At 42.0% G+C, this 21,307-nt stretch overlaps 1 protein-coding gene across 1 annotated transcript in view; it reads right to left on the minus strand.

The window, feature by feature from the left end:
* Positions 1–21,307, minus strand: part of LOC106489278 (cytosolic carboxypeptidase 6-like) — a 243,963-nt gene that overhangs the window by 97,166 nt on the left and 125,490 nt on the right. The window contains exon 5 of the mRNA XM_013948454.2: positions 8,076–8,228. Within this exon, the coding sequence (XP_013803908.2) occupies positions 8,076–8,228 (153 nt within the window). The remainder of the gene's footprint in view (positions 1–8,075; positions 8,229–21,307) is intronic.

Below are 21,307 nucleotides of genomic sequence, written 5' to 3' on the forward strand. Positions count from 1 at the left end.
ATGTCACAAGAGCTGCATCTGCAGTGCAGCTGCTGGCTTCCAGGGTCCGTGCTCAGCCTGGCGTGGTGATGCCAGGATGGTGTCTAGAGTTCACAATTCAACCCTCTGCAGAATCTCTGGGGTAAGGACCTCCAATTCATAAGGTGTAGCAAGAGGGTCACACCACATCTTGTGTCAAACCCCTCAGGTTTCCAGCTCTCTAGGTTTGCAGAAAACACCCATTAGAGAATTGAGCCACTCAGATGAGTGGCTCTTCTGAGAAAACTTCTTAACGTCCTGCAACCAAGCTAAGCAAGGTGGCAGTGACTTTACCTGAGATCTTGACACTATCAAAGGCACCCAGACAGAATTCAGCAGCCCACCACAACCTACTCGGGAAGGACAAGAAAAGGAGGCAGATTTCACCCATGCTTTGAGCAAACCCAGCTTGGAACTCCTTTCACCAGGAACTCCTGCCACCCCAAACACATGCTATCTCAGCATGCCATGTTCCCAAAGCACTCTTCCTTAGGACCTCTCAGCTCCTTCTTTAGAGATCTTGCTTTTCTCCTCTTACCAGAAGTGCACTTGGCTAAGTGTGACAATGCCACCTATTCGACCATTAACCTATGCCCAAATCCATTGCCAAGAAAACAGAGAATTATTCTGAAGCCTATCCTCCTTTAAAGAACCAGCTCAAGATCTGACCGGTGATATATAAATGTAAGTGAACTGTAAATGCTTCAGGGTAACAATGAAGAAAAGATCTGCTTTCTTCCTGTGTGTGTGTGTGTGTGTGTGTGTGTGTAAAACTAGAAGCAACCTCTGCTTCTCAGAGCACATTCTTCCCCAAAGATGCCAAAGCTGGCATTTCCTAGTCTAAGCTCTACAGAATAATCACACCATTTAGAAAATAACTCATGTCTCTGGAGTTCTCAGTTTCCCTATTTGTCAGTAGAAAACGAGACGTTTCCTAAAAATATACAATAAAATAGCCTCTAGCAATAGCCTGCAATGCTTCGCTTTACAATGGTTTTATGAGTGTGTGTGTGTGGTCTCCTGGGAGTGCTTTCATAATCATTTATACAAATGACACAAACTTAGGACAATGAGAAGCAGAAAGGGAAATACAACTGTCAAACACGTGGCTGCTTTGAATAGTCTGCAGGAAAAGTGGTTTGCTCTGCGGCAAAGAGATGTTCTGCTCACTTCTAGGTCTAGATGGGGGAATTACAACGGGTCCTAAGGAGGGGCAGCATGCAGTTACATTGCTCCCAGAGCAGGCCGGCAGGGCCCATTACTCAAACTCCTCCTGGGCTCTCTCACTGCTCCAGGAACAGAGTTCTTTGACCCATATTTGAATGCAGTCTATATTAATATATCACCCAGTCAAAGCGATAATACCCAGAAAGAGGTCCTGGGAGGGAGGCAGGCATTCAATTTTCAGCTCCTTTTCTACTCCTCCTCCACTGCACAGTTTGTTCTAGCCAAGTGAAATTTGCAGGTCTCTGCAAGAGAGGTAGCTTGCATTTGAATGTAAAGGAGCTCCTTTCATTTGTGCCACTCTGGGATGCTGTCACCTGCTCCCAGCTAGTTGACATTAGGTAAGACTGATGATGGTCTTTAAAAATAATGCCATAAAAATTTCTACAAAAAGTTATTTCTTCTATGGATAGTCAGAATTTCTACCAGTATGGGGAGGGAGGAGGGACTGTCAATTCATATGTGCACAAACAACATGGCAAGGTGGTAGTGAAAGAAAATCCATTTACCTGAACACTTTTTTCTCCCCTTTTCCTTTTCTTTGCAATACAAATTAGTTCAACCCTCTGTGTACAAAGAGGGGTAGACTGCTTAGCACCATGTAATGGAGCAGTTTCATTTAGCCGTGACTCTCCAGAGGGCAGACTTCTTGTGAGGCCAATAACCACGCTCAGAAGCACAGACTTCGCAGTCTGTTCCCTGTGTCACCAGAAACACATTTCCCCCCTCCCCTCATCCCCCAACCTCCAGGGGAGGGAAGAAAACAAAAACAAAAAACAACAACATGTATGGAGCAACATGTCCAAAAAGCAGCGAACAGAAACCTATCCCAGAGGGGCGATAAAGCAAATAGCTGTATTTGTCTTCCTGGAAATGCCCTGGTACAAGACAACAAAAAAGGTAGGATCATTTGTTGTGCTATGGTTTTAAGAGATTTCCAAGGAGATCTGTTAATCTTGCATGATGTTACCAAAACCTACCCAAATGTAACACCTATTGCCTTTCTGGGACAAGGGTCTTTTTTGCCAAAACAGCAGAGAGGCTTTTAGGAGACAGTGGCTGAAGTGAGTCTGGATTTTACCTCGGGATGAATTCCTGTTCTGAGCAACCCGCTCGTGGCTCCCCCTTTTCTGCCTAACCACGTGCAACACAAACTGGTTCTTCTTTATTTCAGAACAAATTTGGGGGGTTTGCTCATCCAAAGTTCATGAGCTGTTATTTCTCTCTCTGGTGCTTGTGCCAGCGCTTCCCTCAGAAATGGTCTCAAACGCACTGGGATTAGTGATAGGGTTCACAAAGCTGAAGAAGGAGTGCAGCCACTGCAAGTAATAACAGCCTGGCATGACTGTGATAGATAAATAGAAGGAGGTTTGCTGGAAAGGACAAATCTTCCCTAAAAAAGCTTGGCTGGAGGAAGAAGGTTTGGTGGAAATGAGAAGAGCAGATCTAGAGTACATGGATAAAAGGAAAGCAATAGGAAATACAGATAGCAATATTCGACTCCTTTACTTGGTTGTTCAGTTTTAGACCTCCAGGCTAAAAATCCCCTAAGCCCAGTCATTCCATGTTCAAGTTTTCTCATCGTGCTGAGACAATGATACTCTCAAAAATGCGACGTGTTGGGAAACTGTGTTATGATACTGGCAGGTTTACCCAAAGGAAACCAGCTAGGTCACTGTTTAGGGACCTCACTGCTGAGCAAGCAGTGTGCTACCAAATGTGGGGAAGGATGTGGGAATTGCTGAAGACAACACTGGAACAGCACTTGGGAGACCTGTGATTTAGTCTTTGAATCCCCCAAGCAAGTCATTCCTCACTCACTCTCTGCCTCTCTCCCACTACGAGTGGAAGCTTTTGGAGCTGTGGATTGTCTTTCTCCATAGTTACCCAGCGCCCAACATAACAGGACAGGTCTTTATCAGGGTCTCTAGCTAACCACTGGCACACAAAGGATGAGGAACTGTTTTCAAGGAAGCTATTCTGCTGGGAGCAGAGAAAATGAAATGAGCACTCAAAGGTATCTCAAGTATCACCGATTCTGAGATCTCAAAAAACCCAAAGATTAAGCCAAGTACTCTGGCCAGTCTTTTTCATTTAATCATGAAGAAAAGCAACCTTTAAGAAATGATAAATCTATATGAGAATGGCTGTGGTTGTTTCTTCTAAATGAACCAGAGACAACAGATGGTCTCCTCTTGTACAGTCAGAGGTCAAAATTAGCCAGCCTTAAGACTAGCAGTTTCTTGAAATGTTCAAGTGCTTGTGCCTGGTCATTATGACTAATCCACTCTCCAGAATGAGAAAGGTCAAATGAAGAACACCACTCCAAAAAGTGCAACAACTCCTAGCCCTGGCTGATGTGTAATGCACTCAGACACGGTGTCAACAGTTGCTCCTAAAACACAGTGAGTCAGCCTTTCGAAAGAGCTTGTCAACTCTCACTGTTAGAGCTTTCATATAGATTATATTTACTCCCTAATGTTTAAAAATATCCCTTTAAAACCTTGAAAACATAAACTATGTATTCCTTACAGAATTTGTCCTTTTTCCCCCCGGACTGCTGCTCAAGAATCTCTCTCTCTCTCTCTCTCTCTCACGTGTTTAGTAGGGAGAAAAAATTCCTAACACTCCTTTTCTTCTTCACATGCTGATGGCCAAGGCAAAGGCAGACCCCCATTTCCAAAGTGGTATACAAGTAAGGAATTTCTGGTCTCTTGCACAACTTTTACCTGCAAGCAGCCATCAGCACTGCAGAGTACTGGGGTGTTTTGCTCAACAGATAGGGGACAAAGGCATTGGGTGACTTGCCTTTGGTCCCGCAACAGGCATGCAAGCACAAATCCCCTATCCATCCCCTACTTTAATCACCAATCTCCCTTGGATGCTGTCATTTAAATAAAAAGGCCTATTGGAAATGACAGGTGAAGAAAGCAGCCCAGGCATGAAATGCACTCTAAAGTATATTAATAGAAGGTTGCCAGACAAAACGGCACAAGGCATTTGATCGCATCATCTTAGGCTTGTTGTTCATGCTCCTTTGCATCTGGCTGCGTGATTTCTGCCAGATTCTCGGCTGGAAGAGCAGGCTAGGATTTGCCTGCTTTCCCTAACTCGTGCCGGGCTCAGCTGCAATCATGCAGAGCACTGAAAGAAATCCCTTTGAGTCGGGATTCATTCCGAACATGTAAAACCTAGACAAATGACTGCTTCTCCAAAGTGAATCCCATTTCACAGCAAGTAGGTTATTAGTGTGGAACTCCATACAAGTAGCCTGCATTCAAAAGCCCTCTGCATTATTAATAGAAGATGAGCTTTTGACATCAAAGGAGAACCATTATGTATGCTAAACGGTGGCAAAAATTGTACCCGCACTTCAAACCTTTTCAGTTCTTTGTCCCTTGTAAATCAATCAAGGTTGACAGATGCTTTAAGGAGAGTAATCTTTTCAATGATACTGTCAATGGATAACATAATGGAACATTGTCTCTGTGCTGTGTGAAGACATGGAGCTAGTCAATTATGGACAACACTTCATGCAGCCGCCAGTTTTCACTTGAAGTGCTGCTGTTGAAGTATTATAATCCCAACAAATGGCCGCAGCAGCATACAATGTAAATGAGACCTCCTGAAGCTTTGGAAAATTAATTAGTAACAACAGTGGTCCATTCCCACACTTTCAAACACCAGCCTGGTAATGTTAACGATGCACTTCCCCCCTTCCCTTTGAGCAGTCAATAGGGCATATTTACATACACTATTTTTAATCTTCAACATTTTTTTCCCCTCTTTTTGAAAATGCACGAAGGTCTGGATTCTCTTCCTCTCTTTCGAGCAGCAAACTTCACCCCTGATATTTCTAACCAGTCACATAACCCACACAGCTGGAGCTGAAAACAAGAGATCAGACTTTCCCACTTAGACACAGCAGTAACATTCACTCCTCTTGCTTCTCACATGTATGACACTTTGTGCCTCTGTCCTTTTCCAACATCTCTACCCCTTGGCTGCCCTGAGAGGAATGCCTCGAGTGGATGGCGGGGGAAAGCTCCGGATCTCAAGAGATTAGTGGGATGCAGTTTGAAAGCCCCTCTTGTGGGCTGAGCAGAGTTTGGGGACATTCTCCCCTGCACGACGCATTAGTTCGCTATAGGTGCCAGCAGCACCTATACCAATGCAACATAGCTGGACCTAAGTCTGATTGCCAGCCACTACAGAAAGGAGAGTGAGAGTCAAAGGGAAGAGATTGCTCTGCTTATTTAGCTATTGGCTTTTTTTTGCTACATCCTTTTCTCAAAGATTTTTCCCTTTGTCAACCAAGGCTTGTGCTAAGAAGATGAGTTAATGTCCTGCAGGGACAGAGAGAAATTCCACACTCAAGCACAAAGTTTGTAAAGTATTCATTTGCTGGGATTCATTGCAGGTATTTATTGCTATGATCTGTGAGCACCCCCTTAGCTATAACACGTTTTTGAAATAAGCAGGTGCAGATAAGAAACTCGATCACTGACATCTAGGACAAGAGGCTGTTCCTTGAACTCAAGCCCTCTCCCCCAGGCTCCAAACAGCTGGGAGCAGCTGCAGCTGCTTTTCTGCATCATTTAGTTTTGGATTCTGGTCTTCTGTGCTCCGGAAAGTCTTCTGGGAACCCTCACAGCAGTTGGTCCCAGGGAGCTTCAAACTGCAGCAGTCCCCAGAAGCCCCAAAACATGCCTTGGTCAATCAATACCATGGGGCAACAGAGAAGGCAAGAGCAGCCACACACCCACATGAGGCATGACCAGGCCAGCTGCCACTTCTAGTAGATCCTAGAAAGAAGAGGGAAGTGTTTTCTTTACTAGAGTCCCCCTCCTGGGGCTAGAAAAGACAGTACTCTTCCACTGGTACAGCGAGAGCCACAGCAAAAGATATCTTCTAACTAGCCTAAAAAAAGTCAGAGAATGATTCAGCCTTTTCCCCCCACTCTTGTATAAACCAAACTGCCTTATAACAGAGCGACTGAGAGGAATCAGGAAGTTTCAATTCCTCCTTGCTTTTGCTGGAGCAGATCTGGCTAGAAAACATTGGCACAAACTCCATCTCTATACCCACTTCCTACTCATCATCTCCACGGGGCAAAGCAATTGCACACAAGTCTTTTAATATGCACGAACACAAGATACAATTTCTCTACTGCCCCTTCATGAGAAAGCTTTAGGCTGGCACTTCTGCCATGATAACAATAGCCCTCGTTATGATTACAGTTTCTTTACTCTGCAGACTTGGCTGCTTTTGTGTCTGATGTTGGATTTTGTTTCTCTAGAGCTAAACGCATGGAGCTCTGCAGGGTCCCTCTCCGCCACCCACCACCTCTCCCACAGCCTGGCTGGGATGGCACTGTGGACGAGGCAGGCACCATGCCCAGCTGCCCCCATCTTTGGGAGGAGGCCCATGCTTATCTCGCAGTACCAGGAGGATGAAGCCTAAGCAAAAAGGGGACAACAGAGACTAGGAAAATACATGGTGGGTAACAAAGAGAGTTAGGAATATAACAGACAAAGACAGGACCCAAACAGTAGTTTTTTCTACCGTTCTCTCCTTGGTGCAGGATTCCAAGGCAATTTTTAACTGAACCTGTTTCCAATTCATGACTCTCGAATGTCATTCACTGCCCTCCCTCATCACAGTTCATGGCTGGAAGCTCCTACTGCCTTGGCTGAGATGCTTTTGTGAACACTCCTTATCCCAGTTAAAGCAAGCTGAGACACCAAACACCTCTTACTTAAACAACCGTCTACTGAAGCAAACCTTGAGTGCATAAACTGAAACAGAGCAAGGAATGGCTATGCAGAGTACCTGAGCTGGCAGCTCCATGGGTGCATAAGAAGGGCCAGGTAAAGGTGAACAAGCAGTTGGAGGCAGGCTTGTGTCTTAGGTGTTCAGCTTGCACAGCTTTCAATGGAAGAGGTGCACAAAAGAGCCTACAGAGAGGGCCAAGGAGTCATGCTTGGACACACTCACAGCACATTGGACAAGACTCCTAGCTCTGCTGACTTTTGCGGAGCTAGTGCAGTCAACTGTGGCTGAGGATCGGTTCTGCTCTATTTGAAACCTGCTCCAAAAACATTTCCCCTTTTCAACTCATTTTTAGGTGTTTACCACTTATTTCCAGTGCACAGCGATAACTGCACACATACTTTCTTCCAAGTTACAAGACATATATCAAGCAATTGCAGACTTTCAATTGCAGAACAGTTTTCCATGGTAACAACATCAAAGAATTTCAAAAGCATATATTGTCTTTGTCACAACTTTCAATAGAAAATTTTCTAACCTTTTCTTTCAAGTTTATCATTTTTACTTCTGTTTGATATTATACTATTATTTACATATGCAAGTCAAAAGGTTTGCAATGCGATATAATATAAACACTGAAACAATAAAGCTGATTCAGTTAATCAAAACACAATCTTTTCTTCTGACCGAAATTAAATGTTCCAATAAATCAGGACCAAAGGTTTCCTTTGGACTTCTTGTTCTAATTCAGGACAAACTCAAATGCCTGCATTTCTCATGGAATTGAAAGCCCCAGTATTCAACTAAATGTAAGATCTCATAACATGGAAGCTGAAGTGCCTGCTTCTGTGCGTGTGTGTAATAACAAAACATAAAATCACAGTTTCCTACTTTGGGAGAAGATAAGGGTAAAAGAAAAGATGGTGGCTAATCATGACAAAACATTTATGTAGTCCTCTCATCATATTAAAATAAAATTCACACAATACAGGCAAGCCAGAGATTTGTCATTAAAAAATAAATCAGAGAGGAAAAAATGAATTAAGAGAAGCATTGCTTACATAGGAGAAGTCTTCAGCATTCTGACAGAGTAGCTTGGGGAAAACAGCCTGTCGCTGAAATCTTTCCTCATCTTCAAAGATGTTCCCATACATGAAGCCATTCATCATGGTGGAGTGGGCATGGATGTCAATATAGAACTCCAAGTTAATCTTCTGTTGAGGGAAAACAAACAACAACAAAATCAAAACTCAGCATGAGATAAATCACAAGTGCATTATGTATGTGAAGCTTCCCGTAAATGCAAGACTGCCATCCTTAAATCTAACCACAGCACCAGCATCAGAGAGCCATGCTAAACACATTGCTTTCATGCATCCAGCCATTCATGCCTCTTTGTGGGTGTCAGTATGATACAGCACGGGACCACACTGGACATCCCCCACCTGTTCTGAGCAAGCTGGCACATTTATGCAGTACAGGACACTGTGCAAAACAGAGCCAAGGCATTAGCCTTTGCTTTGCCACAGGGCTCAGTGCCTCCGCACTGATAAAAACATGCACCTTCCAATTCCAGAGCTAGCTTGTTCAGACATAACTTGGCTATCTCTGCGTGGCTCTGCACTGCAATATGCAGAAGCACCCTTTCTGCTGGCAAAAATAGGCTCAAAATTCTGTTAAGAAATAAAAAAATAAATTTCTTCAGCATTTCCACTAGAGTTTATTTCAGTTTATAAGGAGAAATACTCCAATTTTCTAAACTTACTTTACATCTGGAAATTTGCCTTACTCATCCCCTGCTTTGTAATGCTCCAGTACAGAGCAAAACACAAAAAGCAAGTGCCTTCAATACCGCTCTGCTTGTAGTTTCCTATTTGATTCTTCATGTACTCTTGCTTCAGAGGAAAACACCAGGACACCCAACACTGAACTTCCTAATCTCCATATACCCTTTCATGATCTGCTCCTCCGCATCTGGTTAATTACAAAGCAAGTCCTCATAATGCTCCAAGTTTAAGACTTAGTCTCCAGACACAAGTCTCCCAGAGTTACAGGAAAAAGGCTCTCTCCTTCACCTGACACCTCTTATTTTATTTTTCTCATGTGAAAACCACAGATTTTCAGGCGACAAGTTGGTATAGCAAGGGATGCCCACCAAGTGAATAGCCTCCACTTATTGCATCTAACTCCTCAGGGTCAGAAGAGATGCTGCAACAACAGCCATTAAGGCTAAGAAGATGGAACATGACCAGGAGGCTCTAAGAAAAAGCTGCTCAAATCTCCTGTCCAGGGATCCATTTTTTTCTTCACATGAATTATAAGTGATACTAATTCTGTTGCCATCAATGGCAAAGAAGAGGTGCTCACCCTGATCACCACATGCTGTGCCACTGATATCCGTGAGAAGGCAACACCCAGTACTAGACAGTGCTACAAGAGCAGATGCCACTGCACTACCCAGTTTCCCAAACATTTAGGGCTTCTGGTGCTGAGCAAATGGTGGTCTGTGACCAGACACTGACTAATCCACCCCCATTACCTGGCCATTGGGGGGCCAGTAGGAACCATCTTCTCTGTGACTGGAGGGTTAAAACTCAGATCTCTGTCCCAAGAGCTCAGATGCCAAGGGTGGAATGGAGGAAGAGGACTCCACTTGCACCAAAAGGTTATGATGCTGAGCCAAGTAGCCCTTGTAACCTTCAGTGGCAGACAGGAAGCCTGGCCACTAAAATGCGACACATAGCTCTCAGGCCCCATGTCTAGTCTGCATACTAAGCCTGCTCTGGATACAGAGTCAAGCTGGAGAATACTGAGCTACAAGAAAGTCCAATGTAATACAAAAGCAGTTCATGTGACAGCAGTGTCAGCTCTTCTAGATAGTCTCTAATGGGGGGAGAACATCATTTGGTATGCAATACTAATATGATACAGATTTACTTTCCCTTGGCAGAAAACCAATGTACAATACACAGTGACTGTTTAGTTTAATTAAACAGCCTAGAGAGAGTAATATTGCATCTTATTAAGCCTCCTCTATGTTAAGATGTTAGCTAATGCAATATCAATATCTGACCATGCTTCATAGGAAAAGGAACATTTGATTGTATTTCACTCTAATACAATAAATTGTTTGCTACTGCCAAAACATTATGCCATGCTATAGAGGACCAACACTGCAATAAACCACACATCTGCTATTTGGAGATACAACGCTGAGGAGAAAGATTAGCATCGACAGGATGAAATACCACATAGGATTTTCTTCCTCTCTAAGCATACAGAAATTAAAAGCAAGATTGAATAATAATTTTTTCATAAGATAATTTTCCTATCAGAAACAGAATTTTATGAGATCTTGTGCACACCAGCATATCCTCATAAAACAGAACGCATTGTAGATTCTTAAAATAGTGATCTGATACTGAAGTAAGGAGATAATCTAGTTACACTGGATATTTCTTAAGCATGAATGCCCTTAGAAGTCAGTGACCCAAGATGTTTATTTTAGTACAATTAGACACAATTCTTTATAGGGACATATTTACTAATAAAAAGTTATTGAGATGCACAGCAGGATACACAACAATAGACTAGTATCATTTCCATCTTAACACAATTAAAGGTGCTGGCTTGAACAGTATGATTTGTGCTGAGGTTTCATACAATACTTCTTCATCCATAGCTCTCAAATAGTTTTCAAAAAAAAAAGGTGTCAACTAACAGGGACACAGAGGGGCAGATTACTAAAATAACTTGCCAAAGGTTAATCCAACAAGAAATTTGCACCTAAAACATGGGTATCCTGAGCCTCAGCTTACTATTCAACTGATCAAGTCATCCAGCCTAACATAGTATCACTATACTAGAGAATGCTTTCTAAACTCTTGTAGGATTCTTGCTAAAAATTTGCTGATAAAAGTGTTCTGGAGAATTTACAGGAAATCTCTTGGGATGCTGAAATTTCTTTGAAGATCTCTTTTGATTATCAAAAATGTTTGCAGACAGTCTGGTTATAATGGATATTTGTAAAGGAACAGTGTTCTTCGCAGACATCACCTTCACCTAAAAATTAAATTTCCAGATTGCTTACTTGGAAACCATGACATTCAACAAATACCTCATCACTGGGACAAGTGATTAAAAACATTTATCCAATTATTCATTACAATGTACTTCAAAAGCCATCTTAAGTCAGCCAACAATAACTATTCAACTAGTTCTTCTGGTCTTTGTTCCTTACCCTCCTACCGAACGTATTAAATCTCTATTTCTTATATTTCTGCCCACCAAATATAGTGAAAGTTTGCAATTGTCCATCCTATTCAGTAAGTTGTTAAACATAGCTATAATAATTGACAGTTAGACGTACTACTCCCAGACACTGCTGTATGTGAGCAGAACAGTATTTCAGTGTTTCACATTTCTTTTCTTCTGATCACATTCATTATTTTATCAAAGGGAAACATCTTGAGCGTTCTCCATTACAGAACAGAATAACTCAGTGCATTGTTAATATAATACATGAGTTTCTAATAAAAAATTCTCTTTATTCAAAAGGCAAAAAGATATTCTAGCCTTAAAATGGACAATAGCAGCCTAGTCATTGGGACATTAAACGTGAAGTTTGCCTCCTTGTGCCCCAAATAGTAAAAGTCCTGTTTGCAGATGTGTTTTGCAGAAGAATTAAGATATGTTCCTGAAGAATAAGGATATTCTTTCTATCTCTTTCTGTGTGCGTAGGAGAGACACTCCAGGTCATACATATTCAGAAGTGCTTTACATGTAGGAAATGTTTCACCCACTGCCACACCACAAATTTGAGCGAGGGAATAAAGGATACAATATTAGTTTCACATTTCAGCTGAGGTTCGCTGGAAGCTTTTGAAATAACTAATGGCCTCCTGCAATTTAGGCAGGATCACAGAATTAACATTTTATTAAATATATAATGTCACCAACTGGTGGGAATTTCAGAAAAACAGCAGAGAATTGACCTTCTGAAATTGTTTTTCTTGGAGGTAGGGAGAATTTTAACGGGAAAGTTAGGTTAATAAATGTATGTGTGCATGTTACACGTGCACATACAAACACACTTAAATCAATCTTGTGTTAAGTCACAGGGGCATCTGACAACATCTGTACAACGGAACCCACCCTGATTATGCCTTATAATGCAGTAGCATCTACAAGTAAGAAGGGAAATAAATTTAGATGTGGCTCAAAGTCTCAGTCATATTTGCTTCCGCCTTTAAGCAGAAAATAATGAACAGCCAGGCTCAAGCATCTCTGGCAGCCATAGCTGCCTTCTGAGAGCCTTGCAAGTTACATCCTACGATATAATATTAAACTCATCATTTTCTGCTTTAGAGGTGGAATGCAAAATGATTCAGATGCCTTATAAAAATCATCCCGCAATTTCATTCCCTCAAGTGTCTTGTCTTTGTGCTTACAAGCAGCAGCAGAGATTTTCTCTCTTACACTCTCTTTTTTAAGTAAAGCTGTAATTGCCTGGATGACCCAGCTTACAGAGTTGGGGGGGGGGGGAACAAAACAACACAACAACAGCAGACTTGGTCTTTGTTTTCTACCTGTATCAAAACAGAAATCACTCACTGGACTGACAGAGACAGTGTTTGAACTCCACTTTCTGAAAAACAACAGTTAACCTGCTTCGCCTTTAAGAGAATGGTCTTTGCCTCTTCTTGCCACTTACGTCATAAAAACAGAATAAATAAGCAAACAAATTTTTGCTCTAAAGTTCATTTGAATCCCTGCCTTTGTGACACACCCTTTTCACTGTTATCCTGGGTCAGTCTAAAGTTTCTGAGAGATTGAGAAATAGACATATAAATTAGGAAGGGGGGAAAAAATATGAAAGAAACCATGGATAAAGAGTAAAAGCTCATATTCATTGTCAAGATACAAAATAGTCAAATAGCATTTCCCACGGAAATGGGAAACTGGTGCATGTTGCTATGTAGAAGGTTTTGAGAAAATATATTTTCACTTGTCTGCATTTTTATTTCATTAGCTGAATGCCTTTGGAAGGTCAGTAATTAAAGAGGAAGAGGGAAGAATGATGTTAATAGCTAGTGCTGATATGACCAAAGCTAGATTTTGAACAGTGCAATTACAATTCTTAAGGAAATAGAGATTTAGGGAAAAAAAAAAAATCAATAAAAGCTGTAATAAAAGGATAAATGTGCATTGAGCCCAGAACATGGGCCACTAGAGAGGCAAGTGATGCAGGAAAACGCCAGCTCTGTCCACCAGCTGTCACTTCAATATGGATTTTATTAATTCTTGGGCATAGCAATTGGTTTAGAGGGAGAGTCCAAAAGCCTTCTTCACTCTGATATTTCATACGGGGGATGGGATAAACTCCTTGCAATGTTTTATACAAGACGTTAACACCATGGCTTGTCATTAGTGGCAGAGAACATAACAGCCGCCAGGCAGACTTTCCAGTCTTAGTGCCCAGCCACTGTTGGAAGCAAATGGACCTGCAACAGTTTGCACCCGATAAGGAGTGTGTCCCTTTGGGTTCAGAACAGATTCAGAACTACCCAGAAGATTGGTTCCTAGAAACTTCCTCAAACCCAGGATCTCTCAAAAGAAAGTTCTGCAAAGGTGTCCAATATCCTTCTTCAAATACACACAGTAGCCCACTCTCAGTTATTTTGGTAGCTCCTACAGTGGTGGCACCAGGAACTGCAAGCACATGCTATTATGCAAAAATGAAGAAAAACTGGCCATGCAGAATCACATGTTCAGAAGCCAACACTGAGACAGCACCAGGCTGAGGCCTCTCTATGTCAGGGGACTCTGTTCAGTGCCTTGAATCACTCCTCAGGGACGCACACAGTTGTCTCCTACAGATTGTGCTAGTGATTGTAAGGTGAAATTTGTGCTCTCTGGACGAGGTCCACATTTTCAAACTTTTTTCAAAACATCTGGGTTTGGATCTCTGGTTAGGTAAAGGCTCAGACTGGTTCTAGGTGTATCCAAATTGCTTTTTTTTTTTTTTTTTTTTTTACATCTACCTTCTTCCCTTTTTTTTTTCCTCCATAAACTTGACAGGATCAGCACAACCTATCCTCCCCCCCCCCCCAAAAAAAAAAGGTCAAATACTTCCAAAAATAATTTCCTCTAGCTTTTGGAGGACAGGCCAGTCAGTCCTACAGTGTCCTCTTCAATTTTGCAGATGATGCAAGCCACACCTTATTTGAGGCGTTTTTCAGAGACACACCACTACCCATTTGTAACCCTTGTCTCCTTCCATTCATCATCTCACGGACCACCTGCTCCATTCACCTTTGTGCAACACCAGGGCAACCACAGCAATTATTTACATGGGAAATTAATGGTAGGAAAGTGGTTTACTATTTTTAAAAACCTTCTTCCTTTCCTCTTCTTGTTTCCAGAGAAGAAAGGGAAAATGCTAGTTTAGATCCATGCTTATTACCACTGATACCAAGCACAAAACCCATTACTCCCTCTTCCTTTAGGGACCTTTGTGCAATCTGAGAATGCTTCCTTCTTGCAGAAGCAGCTTGCAAACACTGATGTACAACTAACTCTGCATGATCTGCCAGTTCTTCTTCACGACACTTTCTTCATGAATTTTTTCAGACTGTTTCAATGATGTTCTGAAAGCTGTCATTTTTTGGGATGGACCACCCCCAACCCAGTTGCCAGTTAAAAATCATTATTTACCCATCTGATTGTTTGGCAAGTTCTCACTCAGAATAATGATAGCTCTTAAAGACAGGCATAATCTGACCTGATTCAACATAACCATTAGCACCTCAAAGAGGATGGAGAAGAGATTATAACAACACTGTGTTGGCTCCACAGCTTTATATGGCAGAAGAATGGCATGTCCAACAGTGTTGCTGTCTTGCCTGCCTAAAAGAGCGAGGGATGTTTTCATCCACAGAAGAAAAACATGGAGCCCCCTTCAGTGGGCTTGAACCCTGCTCCACTGTGCCCATCAGTAGGCCTGAAAGAATTAAGGACGTAAACTCATAGTTTTGGCACAGGAGTGGGAGGTCAGCAACATGCATATTCTGATTCTGGTTCTTACTCTATCTGCTTGCTTCTCTCACCTGCCAGTGCAGATAACAACACCTCCTGAGGATTAGCTGACGTTTGTAAAGCACTTTGAAGATATAAAGCATCAGAGTGTGTACAAGTTGAGTATTAATTCATCTGCCAGGCTGATTCACTCTTTGACCCCTCTACAGAGATTTCCAGTTAGTGTCAGCTCTGGCAGTTTTTGCAATTCAGGCACCTGTCCACCAGCTACTGGACTGAAGCCAGCAATTCACACAGGACACAGAAAAGCCATCAGATGGTAGTAACATTTGGTCACGACAGGCCTGAATTGGATTTGAAAGGGTGACCTGGAGGTGAAAGGCTCTGTCAAGACAACACTTCTGTTCAAATGCATATTAAATTAGAGATGGGCGACAGAGACAATTTTAAGACCCGGATCAAGTTTAGACAAGACTTTTGGGTCAGCTGCATAGAAAATTCTTGTATAACTTTTACCCCAGATGAACAGGAAGCAGGAAATATGCTCTTTCTGGATTCTGGGCCTGACCCCAAGCCAAAATTCTAACAGTGAGTCTGAACAAGGAGAGTCATTCTTCTGTCTCATCCTTTCTCTCTCCTTTAGATAGAAACAAACATGTAAATACACTCAGAGACGTGGTTTCTGATCTCAACAAGCTCTAAAGATTACAGTTGCCTGCATAATTAGAATACAGCATTAGGATTGAACTGGGCCTCCTGGCATTACCTCACTCTGAACTTGGCTCTGCCCATCTCAGACCTGCTGAAGGTCTCTAAATCCTACCTTGCTCACTGTCTGCTCCTGAAGCTACTACAGAAAGAGGGCTTTTCAGAGATGAAGGAGGAAAACAGTGGCAAAAGAATCAATAGCTTTGGGGGCAGGAGGGAAGGAACCTTACAACCAAAGAAAAGCTGAGGCAGTAACTGCTCGTCATTCTGATAACTAAAGGCAAGAAAATCAGGTCTATCAAGCTGAAATATCTAAATGGCCATGTTTTCTACAGGTAATTCAATTTGACATTGGCCTGGTTCTGAAAGTTTGCTCAGCTGAAATGTTCCCAGTAGCTGTATCAGGGGATTTGATAATCCTTGGTACTGCTCCTTAGATAGCCACTTGCTGGCTGTGTAACAAGTCATTTAATTTCTTCAGGCTTCATTAATTGCTCCTTTCACACCTGAAACTATATTATGTCCTAGAGTTCCTGTTCAACTCTTCACTTCATAGCATTGTTAATAGTTTTGCATTTTACTGATAACTTTTAATTATACCTCTGCAGAACCTTCTGACCAAAGTACACCATCTTTAATGCGCAAGTACATAAATAAGGCCCAAAGATATTACATGCCTTTCCTCCAGTTACAAAGGCAAAGAGTGGTAGACTCAAAACAACTGGCTAAGAATTATGACTCCCTGTCCCCTAATTTCCTAGAGACCATTCCAGTTGGGCCAATTGTACGTAGTCAAGTCAAACGAAAACAACCAGTTTCTAGTCTTTCAAATAATATATGATAGTATTCAATATTTCTCATTAAACAAGTAACAGCTGGCAGAATATAAAGTCATCAGGCAGAAGATCTAAGGCAAATGAAGTGACTTTTAAGCTAGCTTTTATTTACACTGTGGAACTCACTGCCACCAGATTTTGGCCAAAACCCAAATGAGCTCAAAGATCAATTAGACAAATTCACAGAAAAAAAATCCGTCATGTTAATACACACAAAGAAGTGGACATAACTTCTTGATCAGAAAATCCCCAAATTACACATTGCCAGAAGCAAGAAAGGAAATGATCCTGCATATCTTCTCTGTTCTTACAGTCTATCCTTAGGCATCTGCAATAGGTCTTTGGATACTAAGTCAAATAGCCCTTGGGTGTGACGCAGCATGGCTGTCTTTATTTTCCAGTTAGACTTTAATTTGTATTGCAGAATATGACATTTGTAGTTCTTGGAAAACTAAGGGGTTGCTTCGTTGTGAAAAACATGCATTTCTACAGCTTAAACTGCCTACTTTAAAAAGAGATTAGACAGACTACTGGAAGGTAGGTCCTGCCTTGCATAAAGCTTTCAGCTCAAGAAGCCCCTAAACCAATAATTACTAGAAGTTGGACATCAAAGGTAAAGATCATTTTACACATGTGGAATTTCTTATACAGGTCCCTGAGTGTCTCCTTCTGCCTACTAGGAACAGACCCGGAAAAATCAGACTAGTTGGTCCTATGAGATTAACTGCAGTGGTCGTTCTTACTCTGCATAGGTCCACGTGAAGTAAGAAAGAGATAAACATGCCTGGATGCAAACTGCAAACCTGTCCAGTCAGATGGCAGTAAACAACACATGAGATGTGTCATTCAAAGGTTATGTGGCCAGCTGCTTCACTGGGAAGAGACAGGAAGGCTGTGCACATGCTTTATTGGTGAGTGACAGTTGAAAAAAGCAGACCAACTCTCGTTCTTCCTGGCACAGCCTCACCACAAGCAGAAGTGATCCACAGCCATTAGTTTTACGCTGTTCCTTTGCAAGTTGCCTCTTTCTCGTTCTTCCCTTGTACTTAGTGCAGGCAACAAGCACACCCAAGTAAGATATAAAGCTAATAAACAGTAACACAAGGATGCTGGAAGAGAGCAGGGACTGTACACCAGACACAGCTACTTGGGAGAGGGCGAGCATGCTAACAAATAAAGAGAGTTGACCCTAATATTCTCTTTTTGACCCAAGACTCAACTGCAGCTGGGAAAATAGGCTTTCTTGGATTTTACTGACTCGGAGACAGCCCAGTCTTACAGAACAGCACAGCATTTTGCGTCACACTGCAGAATGTTTTCTCTGTGCTTTACATCTAGCAGTATTTATTATTTGCACAGTGCTATAAAAGCTAAAATGCAATGGTCATTTTAGAAAGATCTGCTTTTACAGCTGAAAGCACAACATATCATGCCTTTTGCAAGGCACTTACCAGCATCAGATGTATCTGAAACTTTTTCCCCTCGAATATTCCCCAACCCTCACTGGCCAACAGGCAACAGTGCTGCTGTAGGCAATGCCATCTTGTGTTCTGCTTGTCAATCCAGACAGCAGGGTAGCTATCAGTGGCTATAAGTACAGTCACAAGGTCTCAAAGACATTGTATCCCTTGCAAGCCCATACTTAGGACCACTATTTCCTACAGAAAAAGGATGCTCATCTCACAGAACATCAGGGACTCAAGATTCAGCAAAACGGTACAAGAAATAATCTGAAGAGAATTCAGCAGGGCATAACTAAACAAGTCTACTGCAGGACTCTGAAGGAGGACATCTCCTGCGCCAGACAGTGGCAGCTGACTCACAATGGCAGTGGTTGACAGAGAGATTCAGGGGGGAGTTCGTTTGCTTTTTTTACTTTTCATATGTGTATATGTAAACATATATAAGCATGTATGTGGGGAAAAAAAAAATCCATCTTTTAATACCAAGAAACATTTTAAACTTGTTTTCATCCTTCTCTCCTCTGCAAGTGTTACAGCTGTCTACAACAGACAGAAAAGCAATTTGCTCTGAATTGTAGGTATATCAGGTCAATGTTTGATCCTTGCTCTCCTAAATGCTGCATCAGCACTGATGATCCACATACTGTTTTCAAGTTGTGAGTTACATTAAACACTAGAATGACTAGCCATTTCTGTAGTATACTTTACTGACGACTTCAACAGATTGGCCCTACAATCTGATGCCATTGTGAAGCAATATAATTCTGGTTTGTCAAGATCTTTTGAAAGACACAGGCAATTCAAGTAATAGATAAAGTCTAAATATGCTGTACATCAACTTGGCTGTCACCAGCAAGTAAAACAGACACACTAGGATCAAAAGTGATCTTTCCTTCAGCCTGGGCTAAGGAGCTAGCTTCCTGTTCTAATTATTTTTGCAGATCTGGAGCCAGACAAATTGCTTGACTTTCTAAAGTCTACTCACTTCAGTCTTATAATCCCTCTTTTCCAGGTCCAGCTTGCTGTAGAAGTGTGAACCCCCCATTAACAAATGGCTGTCACCCTCTGGTAACACAAAAATTTCTGTCTTGGACCCTGTACTAGCTTAGTAATCACTGGAGAGAGATACGTGTTTCAACATGTGAATGAAACCACTAATATCTGGATCACTCTGGAGGTCTCTTGCTCTCTGTCCATTGACTAGAGAGGAAGTCAAAGCTGATTGCACTCCTAGCATGGGCTCCTCGATTTAGTCCTAAAGTTAGAGCAGATGAATCCCTTGTCACCGATTTTGCTTGAATCAAGAAAATGATATGCCAGACCTTATATATCTGTGCCACTTGCAAAGTTTCAAATCAATAGTCTGATGCCAAAAGAAGGGACAATAGGCATTTCAATGCAATGGTATCAGTGTTTTAAAGTAAAAAGACATTTAACTACAGTAATAGCTGTTAAAAGCACTGTACACTGGATTTTTTTGTTTTGTGGCCCCTCCATGGATTAACCTAAACCTTAGCTGGAACACAGAATAACTCAGATACAAAGAAAGAAATACCAACGTATTTCCCATTTAAAAGTTGGAAATGCCAAAAATGTCATCAGAATATGACACTTCTCCATAATTGGATGAATTATAGAATGTAACATATTAGCTTGCCAAAACCCATGATGATGTAGAGAAGAGTCACATCTGCCCCATCTCCTTCGTGGCAGAAAACATATCAAAATGACTCTAATATGTTGACCTGGCCTTTCCAAAGACATATCCCTGGCTCTGCTAACCAAGGCAACCAGAGAAATACCACAGGATTTACCCTGTTATTCCAACAGTAGACCACACAACAAGACACAAACCAAATGTATCCAATAGCAGCTTAGTGAAAGTTCTTTGGAAGCAGAATGTGATCACACAAAACTGACAGACAACTCATGGGCAAACCAAACTTTCAGTGAACTTGCTCTGTTGCTCCATATTTTCCCCAGCAGTTTCCTCCCCTCCACACCCCCCCCCACAACAGTATTTTCTGAGTTGGAGAAAGTCCAGAAGCATACCCTAATAAAGCTCCCAGTTTTCTCGACCACCTCACTTTAACTTAAAATGTCTCTGAAGGTAGGAGGTTTCTGCTGATCTCTGATGTTTGGAACCTGATCCCATCATCATTACCTTTCTTAGAGACTCTTCATTTGTTGGATATTGGTCTGTAATAAGAGGCAGGAAGGATAGTCATTTTTATAGTTACTACCTGTCAACAGATTTCAATTCTTTATCCCTTCAAAATCCCACATCTGTCCATGTCTTCAGGCACTAGTGGAAAAAGCTCTGCATTAGTTATTTTTATTATCAACATAAAAATCTTTCCATTTATTTATTTATTAAGAAAAAAAGCAGCTATCTACAAAACTCAGTTCGTTTTGTCCTTAGGCAGACATTTAAAGCTGTCTGCCAACTTCTTTTCTTAATAAAAAAAATAAGCTAAAGTCTTTATTACACACAGTGTAACAAAATGCGACCAGCTACATTTACCCAGCTGAGACACACACCATCCATTTATCAGGAAAATGTCTGTGGCTGAAAGAGGAAACATCCAATAAACAAGAAGAGCCCATTTCTGAAGTGCAGCCACCAACAAGTTCTCACCACGGCACTGAGTCCAGACACGTGCTCTGCAGGCAGCCAAGTCCACACGGTGCTTCTTGCCGAGGCCATGCTGCACAAGGGAGCAGGGGCAGACACTGAGCTTGTGCCAACTGAGCTACCTCCAGAAAGGCAGTAGTGACCTGCCACTTCAGAGCTAGGAGATCTCAATAACATGGCTATTCTGCTTTTGGGACTCAAGTTCACATCTCTGCATGACACTACACCATATGGCTTCTCCACCCTTCTCTGCTGTGCTAGGGAAAAGCTGAAGCTTGTCCTGTCTGATGCCACCAGGGAGACACTATCACATCCTCAACCATCAGCCCCTCAGACCCACCACCTGGAGCTTTTTGAGACATCCCACTTCCAGGCTGGGTCTTGGCTGCTGTTTCTCAACAGCGTAACATGATAAAGACTGAAAATATTTCCCAAACCACTTAAATACATTGCACAAATGCCTCTTGGGCTCTAATGCGAGCACACGGCAGGTGATCAGAACAGCACCTTCTGCCCAAAAACCTTGTGGCCTATTTCAGAGTGAGCAGAGACTTCGAAAGGCAGGAAGGATTTGGAGTCCTAGCCAGGATATGTGTCAGAGCTGCTGCCTACAC

Source organism: Apteryx mantelli, chromosome 8, assembly GCF_036417845.1.
Source record: "Apteryx mantelli isolate bAptMan1 chromosome 8, bAptMan1.hap1, whole genome shotgun sequence".
Lineage (NCBI taxonomy): Eukaryota > Metazoa > Chordata > Aves > Apterygiformes > Apterygidae > Apteryx > Apteryx mantelli.